The 9,974-nt window shown below is 43.5% G+C and overlaps 1 protein-coding gene across 1 annotated transcript in view; it reads left to right on the forward strand.

Annotated features, from left to right (window-relative positions):
- PCSK2 (proprotein convertase subtilisin/kexin type 2) overlaps window positions 1–9,423 on the forward strand; it is a 294,215-nt gene extending 284,792 nt beyond the window's left edge. Inside the window, exon 12 of the mRNA XM_019756643.2 lies at window positions 8,579–9,423. Within this exon, the coding sequence (XP_019612202.1) occupies window positions 8,579–9,065 (487 nt within the window). The 3' untranslated portion in view covers window positions 9,066–9,423. The remainder of the gene's footprint in view (window positions 1–8,578) is intronic.
- The last annotated feature ends 551 nt before the right edge of the window (window positions 9,424–9,974 follow it).

Genomic DNA, 9,974 nt, shown 5'->3' on the forward strand with positions numbered 1-9,974 from the left:
TCCACCATCTATCCAGTCTGCAAAGCCCTGGGGCCTGGAAAGTCTCCCTTATTGCAAAGAGGGAGAGGGAGACAGAGGAACTTGTGGAGAAGGAAAAAGCTTACAGTATTTGTGCCTTTACAGATGTTCCACCACCAGCAGGTGGGAGCAAACATCCCTCGTGGGCAGTACCACTGGAGCCATATCTAGTTATTTGCACACTGCTTCCATTCCCAATTAACAGAAATGTGGCCTGCTTGCACTGTTTAGAGGAACTGTCAGCTTGGGGTGCCCTAGGGCCCCTTAGTCAAGGTACATGTTGATATCAGACCTTATTTTCGGAGGTTGCATTGGACAAGGATGGATCTCTAATGATCTTCAAGCGCTGTGTGATTGTGAGCAAGGGGGGAGGGAAAAGAGAGATGGAGGAAAATATGCTGAGATAAACGACAATTTATCTCCCAGTTTCTGCATACACTTAACATTCTATCATAATCCACATAAATGCTGAATTTGGAGCCAGAGGCAACACTGGAAATACGTTGTCTGCATCCATAGTTTTACAGTTAAGGAATGTGAGGCCCATACATGTGAATGTCCAAGCAGCTCACAACTAGCTAGAAATTTTATCCAGTATCCGCAGCATTATATTTTTAAAGATTTTTATTACAAATATAGCCAACATACAATATTAAATTAGTTTCAGGGGTACACCATAGTTAGTCAAGATTTATATACTTAAAGAAGTAATCACCATGGTAAGTCCAGCAACCAACTGACACCGTACCATGCTATCGCAATATTATTATTCCCTAAGCTGTATGTTACATCCCCATGACTCATTGGTTTTATACATGAAAATTTGGATCTCTAATTCCCCTTCACTTTTTCCCCCCTTTTTCAAATTTTCAATTGCCATTGACATTCAATATTATTTTATTTTACTTTCAGCTATACAGTATAGTGGTTAGACACTTGTATAACTTAAGAAATGATCCCCCTCACTGGTCTAGTACCCACCTCGCACTATACATAGCTATTACCATATCATTGACTATATTCCTGACTATATATGCTGTACTTTACATCCTCATGACTGTTTTGTAACTACCAATTTGTACTTCTTAATTCCTTCACTTTTTTCACCCTGGCCCCAACCTCCTCCCTTCTATCACGCCCAAAAATCTAGTACCCATCTGACATCGTACATAGTTATTACAATATTACTGACTATATTCCTTAAGCTATACCCTATATCCTCATAACTACTTTGTAACAACCAATTTGTACTTTTAATCCCTTCCGCTTTTTTCACCCACATGCCCAAACCCCCTCCCATCTGACAACCATCAAAATGTTTTGTGTATCTATGAGTTTGTTTCTGTTTTGTTTGTTTATTTTGTTGTTTAGATTCCATATAATCGAAATCACATTGCATCTGTCTTTCTCTGTCTGACATCTGTCTGACATACTCCATTCAGCACGATACCTTCCAGGTCCATCCATGCCACCACAGATGGCAAGAGCCCATTCCATCCATGGCCAAGCAATATTCCATTGTATATATGTACAACCTCCTCTTTATCCATTTATCCATCAATGGACACACACGCTGCCTCCATATCTTGGCCATTGTAAACAATGCTTCACTGAACATATGAGTACAAATGCACATGTCCCCTCGAAGTAGCTTTTTGGGTTTCTTCAGATAAATACACAGAACTGGTATTACAGGGTCCTTCTTTGTCTCTTGTAATAGCCTTTGTTTTAAAGTCTATTTTGTCTGGTATATGTATTGCTACCCTGGATTTTTTTGTTTTGCTCTTTTTCATTTTCATGAAATATCTTTTTCCATACCTTTACTTTCCACCTGTGTGTGTCTTTCGATCTGAAGTGAGTATCTTGTAGGCAGCTTATGTAAGTGTTTTGTTTTCTAATCCCATTCAGCCTTCCTATGTCTTTTGATTGAAGCAATTAATCCATTTACATTGAAAGCAATTGTTGATAGATATGTAGCTATTGCCATTTTATTATTCATAATTTTGATCTCTTTTTTTCTGTCTTAAAGTCCCTCTAACATTTCATGTAATACTGGTTTGGTGGTGATGAATTCCTTTAGCTTCTTCTTGTTAAGTACCCTTTGTTGTAGGTCCTTGCTTTTCATCACACTGAATATTTTGTGCCAATCCCTTCTGGCCTGCAACATTTCTGTTGAGAAATCAGCTGACGAATTACGGGAACTCCCTTATAAGTTGTGAGTTGACTTTCTGTTGCTGCTTTTAGGATTTTCTCTGTCTTTAACATTTGCCATTCTAATTATAATGTGTCTTGGTGTGGGCCTGTTTGGGTTAATCTTGTTTGGGACTTTCTGAACTTCCTGGACTTGTATGTCTATTTCCTTTGCCAGGTTAGGAAACTTTTCAGTTCTATTTCTTCAAATAGGTTTTTGATTTTTTGCTGTTTCCGTTCTCCTTTTGGTGCCTATGATGCAAATGTTGTTACTCTTGATGTTGTCCCAGAGGTCTCTTAAACTGTCCTCTTTTTTGGAGGATTCCTTTTCCTTTTTGTTGTTCCAGTTGGGTGTTTTTCTACCTTGTCTTCCAAATCATTGATTTGATTCTGTGCTTCATCTAGTGTGCTGGTGATTCCCACTAGTGCATTCTTCATTTCTGTTATTGTATTCTTCACTTCTGACTGGTTCTTTTATGGTTTCAATGTCCTTTTTCATGTTTGCAGTCTATTTGTTGAAGTTCTCAGTAAGTTCCTTGAGCACCCTTATAACCATTGTTTTGAACTCTGCATCTGGTAGGTTGCTTGCCCATTTCGTTTACTTATTTTTCTGGAGTTTTCTCCTGTTCTTTCATTTGGGATGAATTTCTTTGTTCCCTCATTTTGGCTGCCTCTCTGTGTTTGTGTCTATGCATTAGGTAGATCTGCTATATCTCCTAGTCTTGCTGGGTGGCCTTATGTAGTAGGTGCCCTGCAGGGTCCAATGGCACAGTCTCCCTGGTCACCTGCTCTGGGTGCTCCAGGAGTGTCCCTTCTGTGGGTTGTGTGTGCCCTCCTATCATAGTTGAGCTTTGATTGTTATTGGCACATTAGTGTGTGGGATTGACCTTCAGGCTGATTAGCTGTGGAGTTTGGCCACATCCACAGCTTACGGGCTGCTGTGTGGGGGCTTACCCCACTTAGTGGGATTCACCCCAGGGGGTTCTGGTGTCTGTTGAGACCGCCCTTTGGGTTTGCCACTTGTGGGCCTAATTGGGCAGGTCACTGCTGTGGTCTGAAGCCAACCTCCAAGTATGTTTGTTCTAAGGCCTCTTGGAAAGGTTTCTGGTGCAAGCCCAGGTCACCCACTGCCTGTGACTGGCCAGGGACTACCTTGTAGGAGATACAAATCAATCCATGGTTGGTCACTGCCTATACTAAACCTGGAGGCATGTGACAGAGGCCACCCTGCAAATTGAGGACAGCTGTAACCAGTACCAGGCCTGTGGTATCTCTGCAAAAAGCCAGGACACCCCAGGGCCTACTGCCACTTGCCAGCTCCCTTATGCTTTGGCCACTGATAAAGCCTTGGGTGAGGCATGGTCTCAGGGAGTCACTAGAGTGGGAAGAGTTGTGGTCACCAGGTTAATGTAGATTCTGTTTTGGTGCCAATGCTGAGCCTGGAGCTACTCAGCAAAAGTTTCAGAGCACACCAAAGCCAGTTACTGCCCACCTGGGGCCCACAGACTCTGATAGTTTTCCAAGAAAGAGTGCAATTCAAGTGGAGCTGGCTGCTTGCTGAGAAAATGCCTCTGGCTTTGGGGGAGTTTGGGTGGGGCAGGGCTAGTGGAGCTCACCAGACCAATTCAGATTCAGATTTAGCCATGGGCATGCAGGAGGGCTCAACACAGGAAAGATGGCACCTGCATGCTGGCTGCTTGTCAGGAGAACCCTACACAGGGAAAATGAGGACTGTCCTCCAGCCCTCGGCCTGAAGTTACACACCTAATTCTGCCCACCCCGGTATGTCTCCAATGCCCCCCAAATCACCGTCCCTCTACCGGAGCCCAGGGTGAGTAACTGCCAGCACGTGAGTCTGTATGCGGGCCCTTTAAGAGGACATCTGGTTTTCCTGCAGCGTTCCATCTCACCTGGACAGTTGGAATCCCCAGTGTTTTTCACAGCCAGATGTCGTGGGGGCTCCTTTTCCTGGCACCAGTACTCTGGACTGCGGAGCCTTGCTCCTCCAGGGGGAACCTCTATAGCCAAGATATCCCTCCTGATTCTCAACCACCACACAGAGGTTTCGGGCTGGCCCCTTTCACGTCTCCACCCCTCCTACCAGTCTTCTTCTTTATATCCTTAGTTATAAAACTTCTGTTCATCTAGAATTCAAATTGTTCTCCAGGTTGATTGTTCTATAGTTTAGTTGTAATTTTAATGAGTTCACAGAAGGAAGCAGGCATAGTGTTTATCTACTCTGCCATCTTGGATCTCCAGCAGCATTATTGTTAATGAAAGGAAACCAGAGAGCTATTTCAACACTAACTCATTTGGGTCCTCCACAAGGACAGGGACCTATCTGTCTTGTTTAGTGGTGTATCCTCAGAGCCCAGAACAGTGCCTGGAACTTAGCAGACACATGATAAATATTTTTTGAATGAATGAATAAATGGCTATTCAGCCAGCATCACCTGGGTACAAAGAAGATGTATAAATGGTGCCAATAGGTCCCCTGGACCAGCCAGGGAAATTTAGAAAGGGATTTTGCATCCTCTCAGTGCTATCTTCTCCTTCATCCACTTCACACCTGAACTTGTTCTCAGATGAAAATGCATTAAGTCTAGGGCAGATGTACTTGGTGAAGAATGCATAGGCTGGACAGGGAAGTCCAGAGAGCAGTGCTCAGGCTGGCTGTGCCACTGGCAGAGAAAGGCCTTATCACCACAGGCTTCTGAGGGGCTGAGATAGAGAGGTCAAAAGCCGAGGCAACCTCCACTTTCTGTGGCATGCACGGTTGCACAGAAACAGCCTCTGAGTGGGGTGAGTGGTGACTGCCAGTGTTTCCTCAGCACTTATATTCCAAGAGAAACAGTCAATTTGAAAAGCAATTTTCTAAAGAGACTTTAGTAGGAGAGTCAGAGAAGGGGACTTGACTAAAATAAAAGGGAAAAATACAACTGGCTGTGGTGTCTGTACTGGACCAGCCATGTGCAGAGAGCAGAGCATCAACAGCACTACACAGTTGTCCCCACTTTGATGTCAGGGCATTGGCCTTATATATCCCCATATCTACCTGGCATCAACCAAGCTTGGCAGAGCATGTGACCTGCAAGACAAGGCTGCTCTCATTGCCTGAGGGAGGTTCTGTGGAGAAGCAGACAGCTGAGAGCCATTAGCAGCCAAACCTCAGAGCAGATGTGGAGGATATCTGGCTGAGGCACTGTCATCTAGTAAAATCCCCTTACCAATTATGTTCCTAAAGCCATCCTAGTCCTGATGTCTCAGGCTTGATCCAATCCCTATTTCTCTCCTTTGATCATAAGAGATCATGTTAGCCCTGGAATAATTTCTCTCTTGTACAAGGGACTTTGTTGTTTTTCATTTACAGAAACACCACCACATGTTGGGCTATGGATCTGATTTGCAGCTCCAGTGGCCATCCCATCTCTGATTCTTGGCCGATCAAAACTATTTTCAGTTTTCCCTCAGGGGAGCAATGTTACTTTTCTGCCAGAATTCCCACATATGACTTGTAACGGGACTGTCACTGTGTGAACTCCAGTCCATAAGTGCCCTGGACGCAAAAGGGGACAAAAAATAGTTTTTTTAGAATCCAGCTTGTGTTTTGAATCCTTGTGATAATAGTGACTATTGCATTTGACAATGATTAGTGATGCTTTATAATACCTAGAATGGCTATTACTCAGGTTAACAGTCTCTGTTTGTTAGCTTGTGAATTTCCTTCTTGAATGTTTCAAGACAGCCTGAAAAATAGGAAAGGGGCTCAAACTCAACTCAGGACTCAGAGCCAGGGTGATGCTGTGAACGTCACCATCATCCTTTGTTACTTCCAACTGTTCTTCTCAGAGAGTTCCAGAGCCCCAGAGGCTCCACTCTAGAAGGAAAGCCTCCACTCTGGACCTGCCTCCTTATCTGTGTAGAAACTCAGTGATAGAATGTGGCATGTCACTCACACCTAACGTGTGACATTCCAGAAGCCTCCAGAAAGGTGGCCAGAAAACCTGCATAACAGGATCCACAGTTTCCCCAACTGCTTTTCCCAGAGCCTATAAGCCATGGCAAAAACAAAATGTGCTTAAAATAGAAGCCTGAGAGATTTTTCTGGGTGATGATGCTGTTGTTACCAAGTTTTAATTGCACATACATAATTGACATCAGTGTTATCCAATAGAGAAGCAACTAGCTACGTGTGGCTATTTAATTAAATTAATTAAAATTAAAGACTAAAATTAAATTAAATTAATTTAAAAAATTCAGTTCCTTACTCACACTAGTCACATTTCAAGTGTTTGATAGCCACATGTGGCCAGTGGCTACTGTATTGAACAGGACAGATAGAACATTTCCATCATTACAGAAAGTTCTGTTGGCCAGCGCTGGTCTAGACATTTGCCAATATATAATGCATAAGAGTGTATGTACATATTTTATCTTCATAACAATTCTAGGTAGAAAGTGATATCTCCATTGTACAGGTAAGGAAAATGAGCTCAGACAGTTCAAATATCTTTCCCACAACTGGACCTTTAGCCCCCCCTGCATAGCTTTCTGCCTGCTGGAGCCCAAATGATCATTAGTCATTTATCAGCTCACCTGTTATATGTCTGCCATAACAAGTTCTGAGTAAATAGCATCGTCTTTGAGAGACACAGGTAGTGGTTATCCATACTCTGACCTCCAAATCTGGCCTAATGCCTGTTCTCCACCAACCTGGATGATTTCCCCAGAGTCTGGTGCTTAGGACCCCACCTTCCACTGCCAACACTAGAGCTCCATAGACAAGAATTTTTCATGCAACAAATGAAAATTAACTATAAACAAACAAACAAATAAATAAAGCTTCATGCATTATTCAGCATCAGCGTCCATGCGGAGTGCACACAGCAGCACTCAATGAAACTGTTTAAGTTTTCTTTTTTTTTTAAGTTTCTCAGGAGACTATTGCCTTTATCATTGAGCTGCAGGGTTAGCTTCAGCAAGCCCTCCCAGATCCGTCCATGGCCTTGGTTCCAAGGGCTATGCAGACCCAAGGCTTGCCTTTGAGCTGGATGTGTGACCAGCATCTTTTTGTAGATGTGCCCCACATGATGTGTATTTAAAAATACCCACCATTTTATGCTCCAAAATAAAAGCCATGTCAAGGGAGAATATTAACACAGGCAAAGGGCCAGGAAAAGGGAACTAGCACTATGTGCCAGGCACCATCCTCAGTGTTTTCATACATGGTCTTATTTAACCTTGCAGAACCCACCCACAATGACAGTGAGACTTCAGGTATTTGAACAATTTTCCCAAGCTCTTCTGACTAGTCAGTGTAGGAGCAGAATTCTAACCCAGATAGTTTTGTTCCCAAAGTCTGGAGTCTTTCCATACAATCCTCAAATGTAGTTCCCTTTATTATGTTTCTGATGCAAGAGGCTTTGAGTATCTCACTTTCAAAGGAGGCCACCTCCAGAAAGGAGATTAGTTACATGGAATGATAGCTAAAATGCTTAGGTTGACCCTCCACTGGGTTCCAACTCTATGATCAGAAACTCCCAAATTTCCCTGATCTTTCAAAGAACTGTCCTTCACTAGGATTAATTAACCTAATTTTGGCTTTTTTAAATGACAGTATAGCAATCACCTTAGCAATAACTTTTATTTATCAAGGTACTTAGCACGTTAAAAAAAAAAGGGGGGGGGCATTGTGAGCTCCTGTGTCAGTCTTGGTTGCCCTCAAAGTAGACCCTGAAATTGGACTTGAGTGCTGACAAGTTTTTGAGAGATGATCCCAGGAAACACAAGTAAGGAAGTAGAAATGTGAGACAAAAAGGAAAATAGCCAATAAAGAGTACACTGATGAGCAAGTTGCCATGTGGGCCACTAGGCTCAATCCTACTGGAATTTGAGTTGTCCCACTGAGGAACTAGGAAGCTACAGTATATTTATCCACCACTTTCTGTCAGTCATTAGTAGAGGATTGTCCCTGAGGAGGTAAATCCCTGACACTTTTCGGCTGCCCTGCACACAGGCTGAACAAACTTCCGGTGTGCAGGAAAAAGCTCCAGAAGAGAAGCTTCGAGATGCTGATACCTGAGGTAGGAAGCAGTCAGGGTACACAGCGCCACTGCTGCAGGCAAACTCAGAGATGACTTAGGAGAAGTTGGAGGGGTGGCAACAGCATCTGCCACATTCCCTTTCCACACAGAAAGTTCAGAGAGTATAGTTAACTTGCTCAGGCTCACACAGCTGGTGTAGGAATTAACCCAGGTCTGTCTGATTAACTGCATGGCTCTTGCTTTTTTTGTTACATAGAACTGTCTACAAAAAACCCTCATATAATGTACCCATACCTTACCATATCTCCTCATCGCTTTGCCCGCAGGAAAATACCATCCACTGGCAAGTTGGTGCTGACTCTCACAACTGATGCGTGTGAGGGGAAGGAGAATTTTGTCCGCTACCTCGAGCATGTTCAAGCTGTCATCACAGTCAATGCAACCAGGAGAGGAGACCTGAACATCAACATGACTTCCCCTATGGGCACCAAGTCCATTTTGCTGAGCCGGCGTCCAAGGGATGATGACTCAAAGGTGGGCTTTGACAAGTGGCCTTTCATGACCACCCACACTTGGGGGGAAGATGCCCGAGGAACCTGGACCCTGGAGCTGGGGTTTGTGGGGAGCACACCCCAGAAGGGTGTGCTGAAGGAGTGGACACTGATGCTGCATGGCACACAGAGCGCCCCTTACATTGACCAGGTCGTGAGGGATTACCAATCCAAGCTGGCCATGTCCAAGAAGGAGGAGCTGGAGGAAGAGCTGGATGAAGCTGTAGAGAGAAGCCTGAAAAGCATCCTGCACAAGAACTAGTGCTGCACCCTGGCCTCCACCATCTCTCTCCCTCCCCCATCTCTGCCTCTCTGTCTTCGCTCCACACTGTCAGGCACCTAGCAATTACTGTCACTCCCACACAAGCAATTCCAACTTCTTGATCTGAAGCTTCGCTCACTGTCAATGATTATTTTCATTACAATGGAAGCAATCTTTTTTATTCTATGCCCCAAATACAGTGTTCCCACCAACATCTATGTTCTATTTGTGACTAAGTTCTTTATTTGTGTCATTCAAATAGGTGATATCCTGCAAACAAAACTGGGACAACTTTCCCCTCAATTTTTTTCATATCAGGGAAGAGAAGAGAATGCATTAAAAAAGCTACACACAGTGACTCCCAAGAACATTTATTCATGGTCTCAACTGGGAACCTGTAACATAAAAAGAAAATCAAAGATTATGGCCAAGGGTGAGCTCTGAATCTCTTAAAGCACAGGAGATGCTGCAAATGCTTTGGGGAAAGATGGTTTGAACTTAGCAAGATTTTTCAGTGACGTAGATGAAGATGGCGTGATTCGAAAGATGCCATCCCCAAAGCCCTATAAGCATTGAAAATCTTACCACCAACACCAACATCATAACTCATCCTACTCAGCCAGCATGACAAATATAAAATCTAAGTAGCTTGGCTGTCCTTTACCAGCGGATGCTCTGAATTATGGTAAAACCTGCTAGAGAAGCCCCAATTACTCTAGGTTTGTATAGAGTTCATCTCAGCTCCGATTTTCTGGAGTTTCTCACATAGTTACACAAAAGGAAAGAATGAAAGGCAGGTCTGGCAACACATTGTAGTAGTTTATAACCCAGGAACGTTCCTTTTCCTACATCATTTTGGGTCTTCTTAATCTGATGTAAGCAAGAAGGCAAGGTGAGTATTTTTGACAG

This window comes from Rhinolophus sinicus, linkage group LG13 (genome assembly GCF_036562045.2).
Source record: "Rhinolophus sinicus isolate RSC01 linkage group LG13, ASM3656204v1, whole genome shotgun sequence".
NCBI lineage: Eukaryota > Metazoa > Chordata > Mammalia > Chiroptera > Rhinolophidae > Rhinolophus > Rhinolophus sinicus.